Source organism: Callithrix jacchus, chromosome 7 (assembly GCF_049354715.1).
Source record: "Callithrix jacchus isolate 240 chromosome 7, calJac240_pri, whole genome shotgun sequence".
Lineage (NCBI taxonomy): Eukaryota > Metazoa > Chordata > Mammalia > Primates > Cebidae > Callithrix > Callithrix jacchus.
The window spans coordinates 157,522,365-157,548,217 of NC_133508.1; the positions used below are offsets into that span (position 1 = coordinate 157,522,365).

Genomic DNA, 25,853 nt, shown 5'->3' on the forward strand with positions numbered 1-25,853 from the left:
GCAGAAAAATGTCCTGGACTGAAGGAAATGGCTTATATCTTCCTTGGGGTGGTACTTAGGTTGACATACATCACTGTCAAGCTTCACTGACACTGCACACTTACGTGTACAGTGAACGCTTAAGATACGGGCCTTACCATGCATGTAAATCACATCTGGATTTTTTTAAATAGAGAAAAGTGTCTTGAGGATTTTATGGCAGTGATGTTTGGGCAGACGGGCGTGGGTTTCAGAAGCATTCATGGAATCTTCCATTCAGAAACTTGCTATTTTGATAGGACTCATTGGGGCACACAGTCACAAATCCCCACACTTGTAGTACAGGCCAGGTAATTAAGTTATCACTAGATACCTTTTATTCAGTGAGGTTCTTCCACCGGGAACCCGGAGCTCTCCAGGGGAAAACTGCAATTGAGGCTTTGGATATACCGGTGGAAAAGAGTCACCTGACATAAAACTTAGTGACTGGAGCTGTCACCATCGTAAATTTCTAAACTTTGCAAGACAGCAGCCACATTTCAAATGGCACTCTGAGAGGGGAGTGAATGGGCTAACGTGGATTTCCATCTGGGTGGATTTACTATACAAGGACAAAATTTACATTTCACTTGGAGATTTCTCCCAGTTTGGTTAAATTCACAGATTGCCGACCCCAGACAGCTGGTGCCGACTGATCAATGTTCTGTTAAGGCTAAACCCAAGGCTCTTTATCGGCCTTAAGATTGGATTTCTCTTCCTGTTCCTGGGAAGAATTAGAGATAGAACCTAAAGGTCACTATTCTGTGAAAAGGGATCCTGGAGGAGGAGGGAGCAATCAGTATATGGCAGGAGTTCAAGGTGATAAGGGCTGAGCCAGAAGCCACAGAGCATAAAGCTCCGGTGCTGCCTCCAGGGATGAGGCAACGAGGACCCCGACTCCTCCATCCAGGCTAACCCACGGTTAGAGCTTTTTTCTTTCCTTTCAACTACTCCTGGCAGTAGTCAGGTCATGGAATTTTTGCAAAAAAATGGGTGGAGGAAAATAAGTGATCTGTCTGAGTATATAACCATTTTGCCTCTGTTTTTAGCTTTCTTCAGGGTCACCCTAGAATCAGATCTGCTCCCCGGCATCTTCTGTTTCCTGGGGAGCGTCTCCTGCTACCTTGAATTTTCCACGATGGGCTGGAGCTGCCTTGTGACAGGAGCAGGAGGGTTTCTGGGTCGGAGGATCGTCCGCCTCTTGGTGGAGGAGAAGGAGCTGAAGGAGATCAGGGCCTTGGACAAGACCTTCAGACCGGAGTCGAGGGAGGAATTTTCTAGTAAGTAAACTTGGCTCATGGGTGTGTGGTCCATCTTAAACTCTGCCTGGGTGTGGGGACGTGGACTTTGTCTAACAAGTTATGGAAAGTCGTAGCCAAATGAAAGCCAATTCCACATCCAAAGTCATCAGAAAGGAAATCGTATTAAATGGGACAGTGTGAAGGATACTGGACGGGGTGTCCAGAGACTGGATTCTGGCCCTGCCCCGGAACTTGAGCAGCAGCCACCTCAGCCTCCAGGCCTCTTTTCTTCTCTCCTAGAAAATCCCACATCAGTTCTTTTTTGTCTACAACTCTTTTACGTTCTGAAGCTTTTTGTCTTGGCAATTGCTGTGCAATATTCACAAAGGACACTGTTTACCTGGAGACCTCACCAGGGGGTCCCTGTCTCTGCAGAGTGCCCCAGGCTTTGTTTCATTTGATAGTTCCTTAGCATCTTTAGTGATGGCAAAATAAAAGGAAGTGAGGGTACAGATGTGTGTGTAAATATGTGTGTGTCAGAAAGAAAAAGAAAACGAGGGGGGAAGAAAGTCAGAGAGAGAGAGAGAATCAGAAAGACAGACAATGAATGAGAAAGATCGTGTGAGAGAGAGCATCAGTGAGAGAGAGAGTGAGAGAGCATCAGTGAGAGAGAGAGAGAGTGAGAGAGCATCAGTGAGAGAGAGTGAGAGAGCATCAGTGAGAGAGAGAGTGAGAGAGCATCAGTGAGAGAGAGAGAGAGTGAGAGAGCATCAGTGAGAGAGAGAGAGAGTGAGAGAGCATCAGTGAGAGAGAGAGAGAGTGAGAGAGCATCAGTGAGAGAGAGAGAGAGAGTGAGAGAGCATCAGTGAGAGAGAGAGAGCATGCACAAGTGCACAGCACAGAACAGAGACAGAGTAAGAAGCAGTAGGAGACAAGACATGCGCATTTATATTTCTCGCCTTATTTTTCTAACCATTTGTCTCTGTGGCTGAACACCCCAAGGAAATTGACTGCAGAATTTGCTGTAGTAACTCCTTGGGCAAATAACCCTGTGAAGAAGGTAGAAAAAAGGTCACATGCAACTGGACAATAAACCCATCAAGGTCCAGAAACATAAGGTGACTCGCCGAGACGAGCTGATGGATGTGTAGCAGGACTCAGACCAGAGCTTCAGCCAGAGGCTTCATCACTTGTCTCCGGGGCTGATCCTTGGCAGAGTGGGTCTTCAGTCACTCCCTTTGCCTCTCTGTGGGCCCCAGACCAATTCCCTGTGCTCCTCCCAACCCAGGGGATTGGGGGATGTGGGTTCTGGCTGCCTAGAAGGTCCAGCCCTGCCCACACAGCCCCCCGACCCCCTGCCTTGACAGCACTCTGGGACCACACGCAACACTCTACTCTTCTTTCACTCTTCTCTGACCTCTTTTGATTTCCTCCACCCTCTGTTTTAATGGTGTCTTTGATAAACAAATATTAACACACGACCAATATTAAATGTTCGTGATCCTTATGTCTCAGCAATATTTGCAATCTAACATCTGATGTCAGGAAAAAGGAATGCCCAGCCTAGAGGAACAGTTCTCCTATGGTGAAATGCAGGGGGCATAATGGATGGGCAGGGGTCTGTACGAAGATAAAACAGAATCCTTCCAGTGTTCTTTCTGTGCCGGGCACTATGCTGACTCATGACTCCTCATAACAACTCTATGAGATCAGAAACATTATTATCCTTTTTTACAGATGAGAAGACAGGCACAGAGAGGTTAATCAACTTGTCTAAGCTCCCACAGTTAGATTAAGGCAAAGCTGGATTTGAACCCAGGCAGTCTAGTGCCGCATCTGCGCTCTTAAACAGTACTTTGTCTAGCAGCTTCTCTAGACCCCTCTAGCTCAACTCACACCATATAAGTGACTGCGTTTAGTCTACATAAAACACTTGCTGAGTCCACAGGAGAAGGAGGGAGCTCTGGCTCCGTCAACGAAGTCCCCTTTCCTGGTCCCTCTAGATCCCCGCAGACTCACTGGGGAAGAGTCCTTTTCTCTCTGCTTTGGGCTCTTCTGCTTTGACATAGCCATTCCTTTGAGCCAGTCTGTCTGAAGTAGCAGCACAGGAGAAGCAGAGGAAGGGAGCAGGAAGGGCAGAGGTGGAAATGCAACCAGAGAAAATTCCACTCTCAGGCTGTCACCCACCTCCTCCCCAGCAGCCTCTTCCCTGCCTCCCCCACTGCAGGGCCTTCCTGGAGTTTCCTGACAATGGAAGGGGCTGGGAGTAGACAAAACAACGGCAGAGCCATCGGGAGAGCAAATGGTCCCGCCTGTACCCCATGAAGGAATTTCTTCAGCCTTGAATTTTTCGTTCTGAATTTTGCTCTCACTGTTGTTTGTCCTTTGCTGCCAATTTCAGTTACACTGATTTATTCTTAATCTTTCTCAGAAAAGTTGATTCTAAATAGCTAGTCCTGCACCTGGGGCACAGACTACAAAGCTTGCGGTGGGGTGAGCAGGTTTGAGCCTTCACAAGAAGCCTGACCTCGGATCTGTGCTTCAAGTCTCTGAGCCTCAGTTCCCTCATCGATACAGTGGGACTCAGAATGCCTACCTCCCGAGATGGCTGTGAAAGGAAATAAGCCAGCTGTGAGCCGCGTGCAGATTACAAAGCATGGATGAGTGCAGAGTATTTATCTGGGCTCCATGTAGCACGGTGTTCACGGCGTGGGCTAACTCCAGGTGACCGCTTTACTGGCAGCCTCAGTTTCTGTGGGTTTCAGAGGAGCCTGAAGGTATCGGCGCTGTACCCTCTGCCCTTGGCTAGACGCTAGACAGCTGGATGTTGGTTCACTGGTGGCTGACTCATTTTCAGCATTGCTGTCTGCTTTTGATGATATCTGACAAGAGTTTTTCAATGAAATTCATGATTGAAGCCCATCCGCAATTCCTAAGTAAGGGCCCCACTCTCCTCCCAGTTGTCCAAACAGGAAACTGTAGGGGTGATTTTGTCTTCTTTTCCTCTCAGCCCAGATCCATTAGGTACCAGGACATTCAAGGTGAGGTATGAAATTCAAACACGATGTATCTCTCCCCTTCTCCGCTTCCACTGCTGGATCCTGGTTACGGTCCTCGTGAAAACTTTGGCACCGACATTCTGGTTAATCTCTTGATCATTTTGTTTTCTCTTCTATCCCCTATACCAGTCCATTTTATAGCCTCATGCCAAGGCAAACATCCTATGCCACAACTCTGCTTCTGTTTCTTTTTGATGATTATTACTATTATTTTGAGACAGTGTCTTTCTCTGCCACCGAGGCTGGAGTGCAGTGGCATGATCTCAATTCACTGCAACCTCTGCCTCCCAGACTCCATCCATCCTCCTACCTCAGGTTTGTGATTAGCTGTGAGTTTAGGAATGTGCCATCACGCCTAGCTAATTTTTTTAATTTTAGTAAAGACAGGGTTTTGCCATGTTTTACAGCCTGGCCTTGATCTCCAGAACTCAAGTGATTCACCATCTCAGAGTCCCAAAGTGCTGTAATTACAGGCATGAGCCACTGTGCCTGGCCTGTTTCTCTACTTATTCCAATATAAATAAGGGGTTTCTTTGACATAAGAGGAAGAGTTTGAAGTAAATCCTGTAGGTAATGAGGAATCATTATTTTCAATGATTCCTCATTACCTACAGGATTTACTTCAAACTCTTCCTTTTGTACCCAACTCTCCACAATCACTCTATTCTCCATAAAAAAATTGGTGACTCTTGCATGACTCTAGGAATGCGTATATTCCAGGCACATCTGACAGCTCACTGTTCAGATTGCTTTTCTGGAATAAGATAGGGTATAAACAGATGCTTTCTCTTTCCCAGTAAACTGCTACCCATGCTTATTTCTGTACTTATTTCTTTTATGAAATGTACACCCTCCATTCTAACACCCCACTCTTACCATCCTTGAACACCTATGTAACATCGCCTTACCAGAAAACTTCCCAGCCAGATCCAGAAATCCTTCCATTGACCTGACCGGTGTTCACGCAGAGCTCCAGAAGAAGACCAAGCTGACGATGCTGGAAGGAGACATTCTGGATGAGTCATGTCTGAAGACAGCCTGCCAGGATGTCACGGTTGTCATCCACACAGCCTCTATCGTTGATGTCTTTGGTGTCATTCACAGAGAGTCCATCATGAATGTCAACGTGAAAGGTACCGTAGCCTGGGGAGGAGATGGAGCAAAGTGGGGAAATAGGATCAGAAGGAAGGACAAGGAAGGGAAGAGAAGTCCCTCCGCTGACACCTTCTGAGCTCTGAGCCAAGTGCCTTTGCTGATCATGCTGACCTCAAGTCGGGGAGTTCAAGGCTGCTATCCTCAGTTTTTTAAATGAGAAAACTAGGGGTGGGAGCCAGCAAGTAACTTGTCCAAGGCCCCACAGGTAAGGAAGTAAGTAGGAGAGTCAGACTTTAAACTCACTGCTGTGTGACTCCAAAGGCTGTGGAAGCTCTTTCTACTGCAGCTCCAATCAAAAGTCAATAATATCTGACTTCAGACACCTGATATCCAGCCACCCCTCGGCTCCCTGGGCCAGAATCAGACCTTCCAGGTGCTGCCACAGTCATCATTTTGAACCTGCTGTGCAGGCTGATGAGAACATTCAGAGCCCTCCTGCCCATCTGAAAGATGAAGTCCTCCCGGGAGAGCTGGCACAGCTGGTTCACAGAGGTCTGTCAGGACAGAGTCACCCAGCACACACCTTCCCACAGTATTTTCTGAACAGTAAGAGTTTCCCAGGACACAGAATAGGATCTCTCCAGCTCACCACAGGCCTGCATTACAGAGCCGTTTCCAGCCAGGCACCCAAAGTGAACCTCACTCCACCCTCGTCCCTTAAATGCTTGGTGGTCTTCCCGAATTGTGTCTTTCCGACAACCTTAAATTCAGACACCTTTTTAAAAAAGGAATCTTGCCATGTAGTCTCACCCTCTGATTCCCAGAACCCAGTCTCTTCAGCACCGCAGCACCCCAACCTAATGCCTGGCCCTCCCCTCCACATTCAGTCTACTTAAACTCCTTTTCTAAAGCAACTAATTGCCCTTGAGTCTCCAGCACCATCTCAAGAAAACAAACAGACAAACAGACAAACAAAATGCCCTTCCCAGTTTCTACTTAGCCATACCCGTAAGTACCGCTACCGTTCAACGAGTGGGCTAACAATTTTTTGTTTTAATATTTTACTCTCCACAGCTCCCAAAACAGAAGATAAGAAATGACAGGGGAAGTGTCAGGGGCATCTGTTTCCTAAAACCATTATCACTCCAGGCTTAGAAAATACTTCACAATGATGGTCATTTCATGAGGCTGAAACTCAAATTGCATAGACGTTAAAAGTGGCTAAGAACACAAAAATAGGTAAATGCAAGGGATCCTTTGCCTAGGATTTTGTCTTTCTTCAAAGGAAGGCGCTCTGGATACCTCCATGAGCTTCGCTTCCACACAGCTCTGGGGATGCTGGACGGTCCTCCCAGTGCAGGTGTTACCAGCAGAGGGCACACTCCCTCCCCAGTCTTCCAGCAGGCTCCACAGGAAATGCCAGGGCAGGGCTTAAAGGAAGGTTTATCACTCCTACTTTACATAAGTGGGTAAACAGAGTCAGCCAGAATTGGAAGCAGCTTTCCCAGGGAACACACAATCAGGAAAAAGGGTGCAGGTTTCCAGCATCTCCCTATAACCCACTGTTTGCTCAAAGACGCCAGGGATGGTCCTTGTGACAAAGTTTTATTAGTTCACTCAAAATGATAAAAATACCAGCAATTGCATGTATATCTAAGAGTGTATATTGCCTATATTCAACTGTGAATTTGTGTGTGTAATGCAAGTTCTTCCACTGTCCTTTTTTGCCTAAGGACTGACTGGCACTGTTCATTTTCTCAGAGAATAGCCTCCTGATTTTTTAGATTTTAAATGATCTGTCTTTAATTGTATCAGTGACAAACCATAATGTTTCGATATCCTTACATGGCAAAATAGAAAGTGATTAGCCTAGGTCCTTCTCCAAAATTACACACACACGCACACACACACACACACACACACACCCCACACACAAACATAGGTCCATGAAACCCCAAAGGTCAGTTGCTTTTTATTTTTGTGTTTTTCCTATGGCTGTATCATGACCCAATCTTAGAGCCAAAGGAGAATGCAGCCTAAGTCTGTTATAACCACTGCACTTGGGTGTGGGGAATGGGGCACACAGATCTGTGCATGTGGTTGCAAAACCTTAGGGGTATTTCCTGACCCTGACAGCTTGCTCTTCGTGGGTAGGTACCCAGCTCCTGTTGGAAGCCTGTGTCCACGCTAGTGTGCCAGTCTTCATCTACACCAGTACCCTAGAGGTGGCCGGGCCCAACTCCTACAAGGAAGTCATCCAGAACGGTCATGAAGATCAGCCTCTGGAAAACATGTGGTCTGCTCCCTATCCAAACAGCAAACAGCTTGCTGAGAAGGCTGTGCTGGCGGCTAATGGGTGGACTCTGAAAAACGGTGGCACCTTGTACACTTGTGCCTTAAGACCCATGTACATCTATGGGGAAGGAGGCCCATTCCTTTCTGCCACAGTAAATGAAGCCCTCCACAACATGGGGGTCCTGCCAAGTGTCGGTAAGTTCTCCACAGTCAACCCAGTGTATGTTGGCAACGTGGCCTGGGCCCACATTCTGGCCTTGAGGGCCCTGCGGGACCCCAGGAAGGCCCCAAGTGTCCGAGGACAGTTCTATTACATCTCAGATGACACACCTCACCAAAGCTATGATGGCCTTAATTATACCCTGAGCAAAGAGTTTGGCCTCTACCTTAATTCCAGTTGGAGCCTTCCTCTATTCCTGATGTACTGGATTGGTTTCCTGCTGGAAGTAGTGAGCTTCCTGCTCAGCCCAATTTACACCTATCGACCCCCCTTCAACCGTCACACAGTGACACTGTCAAATAGCACGTTCACCTTCTCTTACAAGAAGGCTCAGCGAGATCTGGCATATAAGCCGCTCTACAGCTGGGAGGAAGCCAGGCAGAAAACCGTGGAGTGGGTTGGTTCCCTTGTGGATCGGCACAAGGAGACGCTGAAGCCCAAGACTCAGTGATGTAAGGATGACGGAGATGCCCATGTGGGTATCGTTAGGAGATGTCATCAAGCTCCTTCCTCCTGGCTTCATACAGAAAGTGACAGGAGCACACGCCCAGGTCCTGCTGCTCCTTTCGCACAATGACCAAATTGTCTTCCTCGTGTCATCAAAACCTGTGCAATCAGTGGCCCAACTGAAAGCTTTTTGTCCTACTCATAAACCAGAGGAAACATGTGATTTGCTTTTTCCAAATCTCAGTGGCTGATTCTGAACAATTTGGGGTCTCTTTTAACTTGAGGATCTCTTTTGACTATTAGAGCTCCATTTCCCCTCTTAAATGACAGAGCATTTCTTTTCTCCTTAAACTCCTATTTTTTTCACACAGTTCAATGAAAAGAGCAATAAATATTTTAATGCTTAACCTGAAGGGAGGCATGGTTTCTGTTAATACATACTTTCTTCCTTTTCCATTCATTTCCAAGTATCACCATCTCCAACTTAGAAAGTAGCATGAAACTGGGTTTGCGGGCGGGGGCAGAGTAGTAGGAGGGTCAGGAAGGGCGAATGAAGACTCAGTAAGCTCTACGACACTCCAAGTATGTATGAAATGACCTACATATGTCATATATTGCTTCATTTAACACTCATTAGAAACCTGTCAATTAAGGAAAATGACAAGAGATGTCTCAATAATTTTAGGTGATTTATTTGAAGATGTGCCCAGGAGACAGGGCTATGCCTTCCTTTCTTTAAAGATGAATTGAGGGCTCCAGTTCAAAGGGGAAAGAGAGGGTTATTGAGAAGCACACAGTTTTTATGTAAGGGGGTGACAGGGAAAAATAGTCATTCATGTTTTTGGCCCAGTGAACCTGCCTTTTTTTACATAAGATGACATAAACAATGGGGGCAGAGGAAAAATGCAGGGAATCTGAATTTTACATAAGATAACACAGACAAATGGGGTGGGGAACATCAGATATGCATTTGTGTCTGGGGTGACTGTACCTATAATGATAAGCTATCAATTTGCATGGCCATGGTGAAGTTTTAACAGCTCACCAGGAAATTCCTGCGGGCAAAACACGGGGGAGGCGTGTAACCTTTCATCTTGTAGTCACATTATTTAGGAACCAAAAGGGGAGGCGGTTTTGTATGACCCAGTTCCCAGCCTGACTTTTTCCTTTGGCTCAATGAATTTGGGGTCCCAAAATTTAATTTTTTTCACATTTTTCCCCTTTTTTCTTTAAAACCTTTTAACATTTTGAAAAAAATATGCATTCCTGGCCTCAGATTACTTTTTCTTCCTTTTCTGCTGGTTTCTTGTGGCTAGGATGGTTCATTCCTAGAAGTTCAGGTCTCACAATCACTAAGAAGGCTCATTCCTGGGAGGTTATGTCCGACATTGCTAGGAAGGCTTATTCCTAGGAAGTCTTGTCCCATGAAAATTACAAAAAAAATGGAGGGGCTGTGGAAGAAGGGAAAAGGAAAGGAAACCAGAGAGAGAGAGAGAGAGAAGAAAATATATAGGGACCTAGGCCAGATTTAGAGCAACAAAAGGAAACCAAACCTGGAAACTGAGTCAACATTACTGGCTCCTCAATTAGAGCAATTCCCTGGGCAGTCATCACCCTGGCCCTTTGAGTTGCACATTGACTTATGTTCAAGCACACACCATAACAACATTGTAAGCAAAAACAGGACAAAACACAAATGGTTATTATTATTCCTATTATAAGCAGTAGTTCCCACCACCGTCTTCCCCAGGATCCATCCGTGAGGGTATGGATCTGACAGCTTGGTTATCTGGGTTTTCATATCGGTCATAAGTTGCATTGTTTCCTTTGATTCGTCTGGAATATACACGCGACATTTAGTTTGTGTGATGGCACAGGCCCCGCCTTGTGCTGTCTGAGTAGCTAAAGCCATTTGCAGCACGGCTTTCCTCATAAGCATAACCTCATTATTTAGCCAAAGCAGGGGTGAGCCAGGTAAATCCGTCACAAATTTGCATTATTCCATTCTGAAAATAGACTGCTGTTTGGGGTGTTGTTTGATATTCTATCCAGTCCTGACCCACCATGGCGGGTCACAGCCACTAGAAACAGTCATGAGCTCACATAGCCACAGGGGTCCTTTCGTAATCTATCTGCATAATGCTGAGCACAATGTAGAAACAGGTTTGTTTCATGGGCATCAGTAGGTGGCAGTGGCAAGAAGGTATAGGGATATATGATTAATAACATCAGGGTTGTGAAATTCATTTTAGTTACTAAAACATGCTAAATTAGACCAAGCAAGCACCCTGCTGTTTGTAAGACAGGAGTTGCCAGGATAGCTAGGACAATAATTGTCATGGTTATTGTACACAGAACAGAGACATTTCTTTGCATACAGGTCTGGTCCTGGGTTTAAGCAGTCCACAATAGCCGTCATCCACTTCTAATTTTGAGGTTAAGGTTGCTGTTTAATGAACTGGAGGTGGAGGTCTTTGGTGGAAGTTACAGTTCACTCAGGAGGTTGTGCCTTTTTTTTTTTTTTTTTTTGAGACAAAGTCATGCTATGTCTCCCAGGCTGGAGTGCAATGGCATGATCTTGGCTCACGGCAACCTCCACCTTCTGGGTTCAAGCAATTCTCCTGCCTCAGCCTCCTGAGTAGCTGGGATTACAGGCATGTGCCACCATGCCCAGCTAATTTTTTGTATTTTTAGGAGAGACGGGGTTTCACCATGTTGACCAGAATGGTCTCGATCTCTTGAGGTCGTGATCCACCCGCCTCGGCCTCCCAAAGTGCTGAGATTACAGGCTTGAGCCACCGCACCCAGCCGTATTTTTTTTTTTTTTTTTTTTTTAGTAGAGTCAGGCTTTCACTATGCTAGTCAGGCTGGTCTCAAACTCCTGACCTCAGGTGATCCACCTGCCTCAGCCTCCCAAAGTGCTGGGATTACAGACATGAGCCACCACACCTGGCCGAGGTTGTGCCTTTTAAGATGAGTGATGTGAACCCAAGAGTCTATACTCTCTAATTTTGTGGCACAGGGATTAGTCAATAGCACCTGGTAAGGGCCCTTTCGTCAGGGCTAAAGGGAGTCCTTAATTAGATGTCTTTTCCAATAGACAAAATTTCTGGGTTGCAGATTGTGACCAGGCACCTTATCTTCAGGGAACGCACTGTGAAAGGAATGCTTTACCAAATCTTGACTTTTTTAAAGGTGATAAATAAGTCCCTCATGATATTGCAATATATGTCCCCTGAGAAAAGTTGGATTGGTCATGTTTGTTCCCATACACATGGGCCTTCCCATTATAATTTCATAACGGGACAATTAATGTTTTACAAAAGGGGTTGATTGGAGTGTAAGCAGCACTGGGGGGAGTGCTTTGGGCCAGGGGAAGGAAAATGCCTCTGTGAACTTAGCCGATCGTGTTTTAATTATTCCATTTGTCCTCTCCACCAGGCCTGGGACTGGGGATGGCAGGCACAATGGAAATGTTGAAACATGGGTCAAATTTTACAATATTTCCAATAACCTGGCCTGTGGAGTGAGTGCCCCTGTCACTGCGAAGTTCACAGGAGACTCCCCACGGTGGGATAATATTTTCCAGTAGGATTTTTCCAACTACCATGGCTGTTGCTTGCTTACAGGGAAAAGACTCAACCCAATGGGAAAACATGCAGACCATTATTAAAACATACTTCTAACCTTGAAATGATGGCAGTTGGATAAAATCAAGGCGTCATACCTCAAGAGGTCCATGCAGAAGGGAAAAATGATACTGGGCCCCAAGGAGGGACTTTCCTGAGTTATATTTGGACAAATAACACATCCAGAGTAAACATTTTGTGCAACTGTGAAGGATGGTTTCCAGCAATACTGTTTACACCAGGATATTACTTTATCTGGATTCCAGTGAGTTAGATTATGAACATATTCCATAGGGGCACCTGACATCCCATTAGAATAATGGGTTTATATTAGGTTCACACCATATTTCAGTTTTGGGAGGTAAGTATTCCCCTGCCTGTAGATTTCTCTTTCATGGGAACTATGCTCTGTGTTTCTTTCAACATGTTTCTATGTGATTTAGGTATTATGGCCATTTCTTGGATTGGGGCTGGTGGCTTGGATGCTGCCCTTTTAGCTGTGGTGTCAGCCGATTGGTTACCTGATTTTCTGTGGTGTCTAATTTTGAGTGACATGGGATCTTTATCATTGCCAAACGTTTTGGTTTTAAAACAGCTTCTAACAGCTCTCATATTTGTTGCCCATTTTTTAATGGGTCGTCCTGAGGAGGTTAAATATCCTCTCCCTTTCCATAGCATCCCAAAGTCACAAGCAATCCCAGAAGCATAGTGGCTGTCAGTGTAAATGTTTGCATCCTGGTCTTCTGCCAATGGACAAGCCTAGGTCAGGGCAGTCAATTCAGCCACTAAAGCTCATCTGGCTTGGGGAGGAGGACCGACTTCAGTCACCTCTGTAAGACAACCGCAGCATGCCCTGCTCTAAAATTTCCTTCCTCTCCTGTTACGTAACACACATCTGGATATCATTCCATCTCAGCATTATCCAGTGGCATCTCTTACAGCTCTGTCCTGGGGAGGAGAAGTCGGTCAGTCATCAGAACCCACAGCCATGAGGGGTTTCATTGGAAGGGCCTGGCAAGGAAGTGGCTGCAATAAGATTATTAGAGTGGGAAATAGTGATATTGGAAGATGAAAAAAGAGGCTATATCTTTTACCATAAGAGGCTAGCCAGCTGACAGCTGTCAAGTATGATGAGAGTGTAGAAGGGTCTCGAGAATGTGGCACAAAAATGGTAAGGCAGGAACCCATAATTACTTCTTCAACAGACTTGTATAGAAGGGCCACAGCTGCCATTGCTCTCACACAATGAGGCAGCCCTCGAGCCACAGGGTCCAGCTGTTGGTTGCAATAGCCTATAGGTCTCTGATAATCACCATGTTTCTGGGTCGGTACCCTGGATACAGTACCTCGAGTTTCATGTAGGAAAAGAGAGAAAGGCAATTTGTAGTTTGGGTATCCTAAGTCTGGGTCATTCGTTAGAATTTCCTTTATTTTTTGTACAGCTGATTGTCCCTCTGGAGTCCGCATGAGGGGATCAGATTGTTCGTTTTTTAGGTCTGCATATGGAGGTTGAGCCATAAGGGAGAAATTTGGTATCCAGTTTCTACAACAACCTGCCAGGCCCCCAAATCCTCTAATTTGTTCATAGCAGGGGGCATTGGAAAAGCTAAGATTCTTCTCACTCTGTCAGGGTTAGTACTCAGTCCTGTGACGGCGATAATACGCCCCAGATACTTAACTTGCAGCAAGCATGGCGGAAGTTTGCCTTTGGACACTTTGTGTCCTTTGGTGGCTGTTTGAGGAAATACAGACTGTGGTCCTGGGAGGAAGATAGTGTGCCTGAACAAAGGAGAAGGTCGTCCGTGTACTGGATGAGTGTCGAGCCCTGGAGAAAAACTAAATCATCTAAATCAGTTTTTAATATTTGGGAAACATAAGTGGGACTTCCTGTACACGCTTGGGGCATTACAGTCCACACATATTGCTGTTCTTTCCCAGTAAAGGCGAACAAATCCTGGCTGTCTCACTGCAGGAATCCTAAAAAAGGCACTGCAGAAATTCACAGCTGAGAAGGACTGGCTGGCAGTGGCTACAGCTGATAGAAAGTTGGGCGGCTGAGGACTCCCGGGTGCCTGGGTGTTACAATGTTGTTAATTACCTTCAAGTCATGCACAAATCTCTATTCGCTCTCTCTTTTTTTTTTTTTTTTTTTTTTTTTTTTAATACACGGAATATAGGGCGGTTGCAGGGGCTTATACAGGGAATAATGAGTCTCTTTTTCAGATAATCTAGTGTAATAGGGGCAATATGGCTTCCTGTCATAGAAGATATTGTTTAAGGTTGGGTAGGGGTTTCTTTGGGTTTATCTCTACCTTTACTGAAGTGGCTGAGAACACCTTCCCCATGTCTGTATTTGACTGAGGCTGTAAGTGGGAGGGAACATCTTGAGCAAGTACTCGCTTCTGGTGTTAACAGGAAGATTGGGGAAGCTAAAGGAGTTTTACAGCTTCCTGCTCTTAAGAAAACATTCCAGTGTTTTCTCTCCTCCCTTACTGTTTCCTCCTCTGTCTCCATTTTGTTTTCGCAGTCACAGATGACGTTTTAACCTTACTGCACTGAACTGTGGTGCACCCTCAGCATGCTTTTCAATTGGCTATTCTTGATCCCCTGGCTTCACTTCTAAAAAGAATTCACCTTTTGATAAAAAAGAGCTACGGGCATTATGGATGTTGAGAAGATCATGGCCCAAATGATTGACAGGGGCCCAAGGGCAGATAAGAAACATATGGGACCTACTGAGTGTGTCACTCTGAGAGCCTGCAGCAGGGCAGGTGAAGCCGACGAAACGATACAGGTTTAGACTTAAAACACGGGATCGTTTCATTAGACATACCCACCATGTTCAACCTTTCATTACTTTAGGAATGGGGTTTCTAAATAAGGTGTGGTTTATAAGAGAAACAGTTGTGCCCGTGTTGAGGCAGCTGTAAACTCATGGTTTATTATTATTATTATTATATTTGAGACAGAGTCTCACTCTGTCACCAGGCGCCAGGCTGGAGGGCAATGGCGCGATCTCGGCTCACTGCAACCTCCGCTTCCTGGGTTCAGGCAATTCTCCTGCCTCAGCCTCCTGAGTAGCTGGGATTACAGGCACGCGCCAGCATGCCCAGCTAATTTTTTGTATTTTGAGTAGAGACGGGGTTTCACCATGTGGACCAAGATGATCTCGATCTCTTGACCTCATGATCCACCCGCCTCGGCCTCCCAAAGTGCTGGGATTACAGGCGTGAGCCACCGCGCCCAGTCAGTTTGCTATTATGTTAATCTCTCCCAATTTGTTTGTCAGGGTAGAATATTGAAGGAGGTGAAACCCCGTATTTCCGCAGCGCATTCCTAGTCTTCCTGAGTTGCAGTCCTCCCTTTTCTTTTGCTAGGACTAAGGCGAGCCCTCTTGAGGCTCCCAGTCCTTCACAGTAGTACCAAACTGGGAGGAAAGAGTTCTCAGACTGAGGGAGCTTAAAAATCTTTCTGAGACCGAGAGGTTTGAGAAGTTAGTTGCTTTCACTGTAAATGCATACTCAGGCACTCTTCCTTTTCTTTTTTGATCCTAGTGGGAGATAATTAGTCAGATAAGTTAACTAGTTCATTAGTTCTGGTTGTGGCCCAATTTGTCATGTGGTGTTTTACAAGGGTGATTAAATCATCATCTAGTCTGTTTTAAAAATTTGCAATTGGTAAAATATCATTTTTGTTGTTGTTTTCAAAGCAATCAACTGACATCCTAAAATATTGTCTTAAAGCTTTATCAGAACTTGTGAAATAATCTAACACTGATTTACTGGGTCCTGGCAGCACTGTTGGATTTTATTCCAATCCACAGCCCTTTGGAACACTGAAGGAATAATATGTAACAGACTGGTCGCCCATTCCCTTGAGTCTTTACAACTGTCTTCTGGATTGGTGGGGGCTCGGATTATTGTGGCTCTATTGGGCCTTCGGGGGCAAATCTGCTATAGGGTCTGACCATTGTGCTTTTTCCAGCCATTCCTTAGTTTTAGCTTATGATGCCAACATGTGGACCAGCTGATAATGATCTGAATGTCCTGGGCCGTAGGTTCTGATAATAAGCTCAACTTCTTGGGTAAACCCAAATGGATGTTTATGGGGTCAGGAAGTTCTCTAAGCCTCCCTCATAATTCGAGCTTTGACCAGGCTTAGTAAGCAGTTGCTGAGGTTCCCTTACCTGTTCCCATTTGTTCCCCAAAGGAGGAAATCATGAGAGAAGTCCCTGCGGCTCCCGCTTTTCCTCATCTTCCAGGTAAGATGCTGCCACTGCGGCTGTCAGGGAATCAACAGCGGGTGGGGACTTTGAAGTCAGATTTCCTGCCTTCTGCTGAGCAAGTGTTGAGCATGCAGGGAAAAGCAGGGACAGATCCGGTCCGGGAAGTTCAGAGAGGTCAGGGTAGAGTGGGAGTGCAGTGGAGCGGGGACGGTGCCAAGGGGAAGTAGGGGAGCCTGAGGATTTCTTTAAGAAAGATACAAGATTAGAGAGTTCTTTCTTGGCATTCCTACGTGGTTTGTTCACCTCATGTCGGGAGATGAGATGGTCTTCCCACCTTTTGTTACTTTCTAGATACCACTGAAAATTAGTTCTCCCATTCTGGTGGTTGGGTTTTTGTGCCTGCGTCTTCCACCCTGGCTCACAAGTATGCTAATTCGGGCATCTCAAGAGATCCCCATTTAGGCCATTGTGACTTAGAATCTGCTTTTGTTACAGTGGCGTCCACTTGGGTAAATATTTGCATGATGATTTGCCAAAAGTACTTTGCATATACCTGGCTAGAGTTTCTAAAGGGGAAACTTTAGGTTTCCCAGCTGCTGGGATCTTAGAGGCCTCATTCCCCATAATTTAGAGCTCCTCTTCAAATTTGACCAAACTGGGACATGTGTCAGGCCCAAAATGTGCTGCTCGCAGACATAGCTTTTCAGAGCCACTACCCTCAGACCCGGCTTGGTCCACCCGTGTCATGGCTACCTGGCATAATGTGTCAGGAGCTCAAGATGCAGGAGGGGTCAGTTTCTTATATGCACCTGCCGGCTGAGATCAGACCCTAATTATGTTCTTCTGAGGGGGAAACCTATTTAGAGCCACTGCGTGTCTTAGAAAGCATTTCTCTCAGACACCCTCACACAATTCTGTCACCTGAGAATACCTCGAAAGGCTGATGGGAGCAAGATGCTCTATTTCTTCAGAGTGGAAGATTCCACACTCATGAACTAGAAGCTTCAGAGTTGGTCCAATCAACAGAAGAAAGGACTGAAACATACACACACACTCGCAAACAAAAGCAAGCAGCAAAACAGTTAAGCAAAGCTAACAATGATCACACAAAAGATACGATTTCTGAGTGCTCCAAGTGTAAGCAGGAAATTAACACCAGCCGGTTGTTCATGTTAATTTTAGTCATTTACAAGAATTGGTAAGACACAATCCCAAACCAGTTTCTTACCTCGTGATGGGGCCCAAGCTGGAGACCACTGTCCACTGACACAGAAGCAGATGAGCTCACCTTCCCTGACGGAAAAAAGTAGAAAAACTACCACACAAAAGGGAGTTGTTTTAACAACAAATAAACCTCAGACCCCTAACTGAAAAATATTGGAAGATCAGGGATCCCTGGAGGAAAGAGGTCCCCAACTTCAACAAATCGTCCTGTCAGTTTGGGATATAAAGAGCCCAAGCAGGTACCAAGTACCAAGAGGCAAACTGCCACAGGCCAGGTCACTTTCACTCAGGATCCCTCCACGAGTTACCAGATGTCAATGAAGGAAAATGGCGAGACAAGTCTCAATCATTTTAGCAGATTTATTTGTCAAAGTTAAGGACGTGCCCAGGAGACACGTCTGCGCCTTTCTCTGAAGATAATTTTGAGTGCTCCAAATTCAAAGGGGGAAAAAGTGACATCTTGAGAAGTACACAGTTTTTATGGAAGGGTAGGGTAGGAAAAAGTAATCGTTCACGCCCTCATCTGACTCAGTACTGAGTCTGCATTCTTTTTTAACATAAGATGACATAAAAGAGGCAGAGGAAAAATGCAGGGAATCTCCATGTTACATAAGGTAACACAGAAAACACTGGGTAGGGGAACAAGCGGATACACATCTGTGTCTGGCAGCCCCAGTGGCTGTAGCTGTATCTGTAAAGATAAGCTATCAATTTGCGTGGCCACGACGAAGGGTTGGTTTGTTGGTTGGTTTGTTTAAGACAGAGTCTTGCTTTGTTGCCAGGCCCCAGGCTCCCTGCAACCTCCGCCTCCCAGGTTCAAGCAGTTCTCCTGCCTCAGCCTTCAGAGTAGCTGGGACTACAGGCGCACGCCACCACGCCCAGCTATTTTTTTTTTTTTTTTTTGTATATTTTTAGTAGAGACGCGGTTTCGTCATGTTGGCCAGGATGGTCTCGATCTCTTGACTTCGTGATCTGCCCACCTCGGCCTCCCAAAGTGCTGGGATTACAGGTGTGAGCCACCGTGCCCGGCCGCCATGATGAAGTTTTAACAGCTCACTAGAAATTTCCCTGTGGGCAAACTATGGGGGAGGGGTGTAGCTTTTCATCTTGTCGCCATCTTATTTAGGAACCAAAATGGGGAGGCAGGTTTGCATGACCTAGTTCCCAGCCTGAGTCTTCCCTTTCACTAAATGAGTTCGGGGATCTCAAAATTTAATTTTCTTTCACAAACCTATGAGGTGAGGGTGACTGTTCTCACTTTATCAGTGAGGAAGGGTGTTCACAGTCACATTGATTAGTGGCCAGGCCTGCTGCCAGGGAGTCGACCTTGAAAGTCCGTATCTCCCTACGGAGTCTCACAGCCAGAACTGGTCTCGTTAGAGTGCCGATCCTGGAAGAGCACCAGCTCACTTGGGTTACCTTTTTCTTGCTAGAATTCTCCTGGCTATATACGTGTTGGCTGTTCTGGTCATTTATAACCCTGCACTTTACCCTTTCAAATCACACAATGAAGCTACAGCATGGGTTCCTGACCAAGTGTGAGCTTCTCTGAAAATATACCTTCTATTCAGCCCCCAAAATTGAAGTCCACTATTCCACATCCCCAGATTTAACTGTCTGTTTCTCCTTCTCTTCTTTAAATCACATCCTTTCATAATCACCGGACCTCTCATTCTTCTCAATTTCCCTGAGGAGAGGAGACCAATTAAGACAAATGCCAGTACTTCAATAATGACAGTCATTCACCAACCAAAGAAGCAGCAGTTAAAAAAAACACTGTTAGGGGCATCAGGGGCAGAGTGAACTGAAGCCGATGAGGAGGTTGCTGTGGGTCTGGAGTGTTGGGGGGGCAGCTGCTGTCTGCTGGACCTGTGTGTATCACAGCCATGATGAGTGTCACATCCAACATCAAAATGGCTTCTTTCATACACAGGAAATTTACAGATCATTAATCAGTTGAATTTGATTAGTGCAAAGGAGATAGTTTTAGTATTTATTCTGAAGGAAAAAAGGAAACAATTCTGGCCCAGATGAGCAGGTTTCTACCACCTTCAAAACCCCAAGGGACAGACGGTTAGCATGAGCGTCAGGGTGGAGTGACCCCAGGCAGTGGGGTGAAAAATGGAACCCCATGCTTCCCCAGCCACTGCACAAAATGCAAGAGCCAGCATCTGTCTGGCTCTTTTACACCATCCATATGTTAATGATAAACAGCACGGGAAGGATAGGAGGGTGTTGGAATCTGGGGCAAGAGACCTTCCTCCTTGTTTTTCAGCCTAGTGAAACCCTACACCTATAAAACCACCAGGGCAATTTTCACAGGGAAGGGAAGGAAAAAGCCTACCTCCAACAGGCAGCAAGGGGTGTTCGAAGAAAGAGACCAGGGGGACGATGGGTCAGCAGTCTCAACTGAACAAGCAAAAAGACAGAGAATGAATCTGACGAATTGACAGAAGTGGGCTTCAGAAGGTGAATAGTAACAAACTTCTCTGAGTTAAAAGATCATGTTCTAACCCAATGCAAAGAAACTAAGAACCTTGAAAAAAGGTTAGATGAAATGCTAACTAGAATAACCAGCTTAGAAAAGAACATAAATGACTTGATGGAGCTGAAAAACACAGCACGAGAACTTCGTGAAGCATACACCAGTTTCAACAGCCGAACTGATCAAGCAGAAGAAAGGATATCAGAGATAGAAGATCAAATCAATGAAATAAAATGAGAAGGCAAGATTGGAGAAAAAAGAGTGAAAAGAAGTGAACGAAGCCTCCAAGAAATATGGGATGATGCAAAAAAAACCTAATCTACGCTTGATTGGTGTACCTGAATGTGACAGGGAGAATGAATCCAACTTGGAAAACACTCTTCAAGATATTATCCAAGAGAACTTTCCCAACCTAACAAGGCAGGCCAACATTCAAATCCAGGAAATACAGAGAACACCACAAAGATATTCCTCAAGAAGAGCAACCCCAAGGCACATAGTTATCAGATTCACTAGGGTTGAAATGAAGGAAAAAAATCCTAAGGGCAGCCAGAGAGAAAGGTCGGGTCACCCACAAAGGAAAGGCCAACGGACTCAAAGGCCAAAACGCCCCAATCAAAAGCCACAGACTGGCAAGCTGGATAAAAAAATCAAGGCCCATCCGTGTGCTTATTTAGGAGACCTATCTCTCATGCAAAGGCTCACATAGACTCAAAATAATGGGATGGAAGAAAATGGAGAGCAAATGGAGGGCAAAAAATAAAAATAAAAAAATAGCAGGGGTAGCAATCCTAGTCTCTGATAAAATGGACTTTAAACCAACTGAGATCAAAAGAGACAAAGAAGGGCATTACATAATGGTAAAAGGATCAATGCAACAAGAAGAGCTAACTATCCTAAATATTTATGCACCCAATGCAGGAGCACCTAGATACATAAAGCAAGTTCTTAAAGACCTACAAAGAAACTTAGACTCCCACACAATTATAGGGGGAGACTTTAACACTCCACTGACAATATTAGACAGATCAATGAGACAGAAAGTCAACAAGGATATCCAGGACTTGAATGCAGATTTGGACCAAGCAGACCTAATAAACATTTACAGGACACTCCACCCCAAATCCACAGAATAGACATTCTTCTCAGCATCACATTGCACTTACTCCAAAATTGACCACATAATTGGAAGTCAACCACTCCTCAGCAAATGCAAAAGAACAGAAATCATAACAGTTTCTCAGACCACAGCATGATCAAATCAGAACTCAGGATTAAGAAAAGCACTCAAAACCACACGATCACATGGAAACTGAACAACTTGCTCCTGAATGATGAATGGATAAACAAGGAAACGAAGGCAGAAATAAAAATGTTCTTTGGAACCAACAAGAATGAAGACACAATGTACCAGAATCTCTGGGACACATTTAAAGCAGTGTCTAGAGGGAAATTTATAGCAATAAATGCCCACATGAGAAACAAGGAAAGATCTAAAATTGACACCCTATCATCAAAATTGAAAGAGCTAGAGGAGCAAGATCAAAAAAACTCAAAAGCTAGCAGAAGACAAGAAATAACGAAGATCAGAGCAGAACTGAAGGAGATAGAGACACGAAAAAACCTTCAAAAAATCAATAAATCCAGGAGCTGGCTTTTCGAAAATATCAAAATAGACAGTCTGCTAACTAGACTAATAAAAAAGAAAAGAGAGAAGAATTGAATGGATGCAATAAAAAACAATAAAAGGGAAATCACTGATTCCTCAGAAATATAAACTACCATCAGAGATTACTACAAACAACTCTATGCACATAATCCAGTAAATTTGGAAGAAATGGATAAATTCCTGGACATTTACACACTCTCAAGACTAAGCCAAGAAGAAGGTGAAACCCTGAATAGATCAATAACAAGGTCTGAAGTCGAGGAAGAAATTAATAGCTTACCAACCCAAAAAAAGTCCAGGTCCAGACGGGTTCACAGCTGAATTCTACCAGACATACAAAGAGGAGCTGGTACCACTCCTTCTGAAACTATTCCAAACAATACAAAATGAGGGAATCCTTCCTAACTCTTTCTATGAGACCAACATCATCCTGATACCAAATTCTGGCAGAGACACAACTGAAAAAGAAAACTACAGGCCAATATCCATGATGCAAAAATCTTCAATAAAATACTGGCAAACCAAATCCAACAGCATATCAAAAAGCTCATCCACCATGATCAAGTAGGCTTCATCCTAGGGATGCAAGCCTGGATCAACATACACAAATCTATAAACATAATCCACCACATAAATGGAACCAAAGACAAAAACCACATGATTATCTCAATAGATGCAGAGAAGGCCTTCGACAAAATTCAACAGTCCTTTATGCTAAAATCTCTCAATAAACTAGGTATTGATGGAATGTATCTCAAAACAATAAAAGCTATTTATGACAAACCCACAGCCAATATCATACTGAATGGGCAAAAATTAGTAGCATTCCCTTTAAAAACCGTCACTAGACAAGGATGCCCTCTCTCACCACTCCTATTCAATATAGTATTGGAAGTTCTAGCCAGAGCAATTAAGCAAGAAGAAGAAACAAAGGGCATTCAATTATGAAAAGAAGAAGTCAAATTGTCTCTATTTGCAGATGACATGATCATATATTTAAAAGACCCCATCCTCTCAGCCCAAAAGCTCCTTAGGCTGATAAGCAACTTCAGCAAAGTCTCAGGATACAAAATCAATGTGCAAAAATCACAAGCATTTCTATACACCAATAGCAGACAAACCGAGAGCTAAATCATGAGTGAACTCCCATTCACAATTGCTACTAAGAGAATAAAATACCTAGGAATACAACTAACAAAGGATGTGAAGGACCTCTTCAAGGAGAACTACAAACCGCTGCTCAATGAAACAAGAGAGGACACAAACAGATGGAAAAACATTCCATTCTCATGGTTAGGAAGAATCAATATTGTGAAAATGGCCATACTGCCCCAAGTAATTTATAGATTCAATGCTATCCCCATCAAGCTACCATTGACCTTCTTCACAGAACTAGAAAAAAACACTTTAAACTTCGTATGGAACCAAAAGAGAGCCTGCATAGCCAAGACAATCCTAAGCAAAAAGAATAAAGCTGGAGGCATCATGCTACCTGACTTCAAACAATACTACAAGGCTACAGTAGTCAAAACAGCATGGTACTAGTCCCAAAACAGAGATATAGACGAATGGAACAGAACAGAGGTCCCAGAAGAAATACCACACATCTACAACCATCTGATCTTTGACAAATCCGGCAAAAACAAGCAATGGGGAAAGTATTCCCTGTTTAATAAATGGTGTTGGGAAAACTGGCTAGCCACATGCAGGAAGCTAAATCTGGACCCCTTCCTTATACTTTATACAAAAATTAACTCCAGATGGATTAAAAATTAAACATAAGAACTAACACCATAAAAACCCTAGAAGAAAACCTAGGCAAAACCATTCAGGAAATAGGCACAGGCAAGGACTTCATGACTAAAACACCAAAAGCAATGGCAACAAAAGCCAAAATAGACAAATGGGACCTAATTAAACTTAAGAGCTTCTGCACAGCAAAATAAACAATCATTAGAGTGAACCAGCAACCAACAGAATGGGAAAAAATTTTCACAATCTACCTATCAGACAAAGGGCTAATACCCAGAATCTACAAAGAACTAAAGGAGATTTACAAGAAAAAAGCAAACCCATTCAAAAGTGGGTGAAGGATATGAACAGACACTTTTCAAAAGAAGACATATATGAGGCCAATAAACATATAAAAAATGCTCATCCATTTTGTGAAGTGGCGAAGGAGGTGGTGGCTGCCGCGGGTTCCGGGCAGCCGTTCGGGCTGGGGCTGTCGGCCGCGGGGCTGAGGCACTCGCGCGGGGGGTAATTCAGGGTCTGGGTTCTGGTGCCGCGCAGCTTTCCCTGATGGCCCACTGCGTGACCTTGGTTCAGCTGTCTATTTCCTGTGACCATCTCATTGACAAGGACATCAGCTCCAAGTCTGACCCACTCTGTGTCCTTTTACAGGATGTGGGAGGGGGCAACTGGGCTGAGCTTGGCCGGACTGAACGAGTGCGGAACTGCTCAAGCCCTGAGTTCTCCAAGACTCTGCAGCTTGAGTACCACTTTGAGACAGTCCAGAAGCTACGCTTTGGAATCTATGACATAGACAACAAGACACCAGAGCTGGGGGATGATGACTTCCTAGGGGGTGCTGAGTGTTCCCTAGGACAGATTGTGTCCAGCCAGGTACTGACCCTCCCCTTGATGCTGAAGCCTGGAAAACCTGCTGGGCGGGGGACCATCACGGTTTCAGCTCAAGAGTTGAAGGACAATCGTGTGGTAACCATGGAGATAGAGGCCAGAAACCTAGATAAGAAGGACTTCCTGGGAAAATCAGATCCATTTCTGGAGTTCTTCCACCAGGGTGACGGGAAATGGCACCTGGTGTACAGATCTGAGGTCATCAAGAACAACCTGAACCCTACATGGAAGCGCTTCTCAGTCCCAGTTCAGCATTTCTGTGGTGGGGACCCCAGCACACCCATACAGGTGCGATGCTCCGATTATGATAGTGATGGGTCACATGATCTCATCGGTACCTTCCACACCAGCTTGGCCCAGCTGCAAGCAGTCCCGGCTGAGTTTGAATGCATTCACCCTGAGAAGCAGCAGAAAAAGAAAACTTACAAGAACTCTGGAACCATCTGTGTGAAAATTTGCCGGGTAGAAACAGAGTATTCCTTCCTGGACTATGTGATGGGAGGCTGTCAGATCAACTTCACTGTGGGCGTGGACTTCACTGGCTCCAATGGAGACCCCTCCTCACCGGACTCTCTGCACTACCTGAGTCCAACAGGGGTCAATGAGTACCTGACGGCACTGTGGAGTGTGGGCACCGTGGTTCAGGACTATGACTCAGACAAGCTGTTCCCAGCGTTTGGATTTGGGGCCCAGGTTCCCCCTGACTGGCAGGTCTCGCATGAATTTGCCTTGAATTTCAACCCCAGTAACCCCTACTGTGTAGGCATCCAGGGCATTGTGGATGCCTACCGCCAGGCCCTGCCCCAAGTCCGCCTCTATGGCCCCACCAACTTTGCACCCATCATCAACCATGTGGCCAGGTTTGCAGCCCAGGCTGCACATCAGGGGACTGCCTCGCAATACTTCGTGCTGTTGCTGCTGACTGATGGTGCTGTGACCGATCTGGAGGCCACACGTGAGGCTGTGGTGTGTGCCTCGAACCTACCCATGTCAGTGATCATTGTGGGTGTGGGTGGCGCCGACTTCGAGGCCATGGAGCAGCTGGACGCTGATGGCGGACCCCTGCATACACGTTCTGGGCAGGCCGCTGCCCGTGACATTGTGCAATTTGTACCCTACCGCCGGTTCCAAAATGTGAGTGGGTGCAAATTTGATCTGGGAGTTTACCCTTTCACCTTAACCTGATGTGAGTAGAGTTGAGGCCCAAGGGATGCTTATCTTTTCCTCTAAGTCTGGGGCAGGGTTGGGTTCTTGGGGGTGAAATGCAGACTTTGGGCAGCTGTTCTGGGCCACCACTGACCTCTCCCAGGGTTGGGTCCCGCTCAAGCCACTTTTCCACCCTCAGCCAAGGACCCGGCAGAGGCCCCCCAGGCCTAGGTTCCCTTGGAGGCTATGGCAAGTCCTCAATCCTGTGCCCCAGAGGTCCCTCTGGGCCACAACCCAATGCTTCATACTCTCCTCGGTGCTAGCATTTTGTATTTTTTGATACGTTTATACTTATTTCTGCTATTGCTGCTCTTGATCCCACCTTCTTGCTCCTGACAACCCTCGTTTAATAAAGGCCAGTGAAGATCAAAAAAAAAAAAATGCTCATCATCACTGGTCA

The 25,853-nt window shown here is 45.3% G+C and overlaps 1 protein-coding gene and 1 pseudogene across 2 annotated transcripts; both read left to right on the top strand.

Moving 5' to 3' along the window:
• The first annotated feature begins 896 nt into the window (after positions 1-896).
• LOC100400416 (3 beta-hydroxysteroid dehydrogenase/Delta 5-->4-isomerase type 1-like) lies at positions 897-8,785 on the top strand. Of its 2 annotated transcripts, none has more exons than XM_017975059.4 (4): positions 897-939; positions 1,068-1,298; positions 5,230-5,451; positions 7,568-8,785. In XM_017975059.4, exons 2-4 carry the CDS (start codon positions 1,157-1,159, stop codon positions 8,377-8,379), a joined length of 1,176 nt encoding a protein of 391 aa, XP_017830548.2. In that variant the 5' UTR covers positions 897-939; positions 1,068-1,156; the 3' UTR covers positions 8,380-8,785. The 2 variants fall into 2 exon arrangements, with proteins under 2 accessions (XP_017830548.2, XP_017830549.2); XM_017975060.4 differs by having other exon boundaries at positions 5,287-5,451.
• Positions 8,786-23,779: 14,994 nt separating this feature from the next.
• Positions 23,780-25,834, top strand: LOC100405151 (copine-1-like; annotated as a pseudogene).
• The last annotated feature ends 19 nt before the right edge of the window (positions 25,835-25,853 follow it).

Excerpts from the sequence above, each read along its gene's own strand:
- LOC100400416 (XM_017975059.4), top strand. The coding sequence starts at position 1,157 with ATGGGCTGGAGCTGCCTTGTGACAGGAGCAGGAGGGTTTCTGGGTCGG. Across the intron at positions 1,299-5,229 it reads GTCGAGGGAGGAATTTTCTA|AAAACTTCCCAGCCAGATCC; the intron begins GTAAGTAAACTT and ends TCGCCTTACCAG. Across the intron at positions 5,452-7,567 it reads CATGAATGTCAACGTGAAAG|GTACCCAGCTCCTGTTGGAA; the intron begins GTACCGTAGCCT and ends CTTCGTGGGTAG.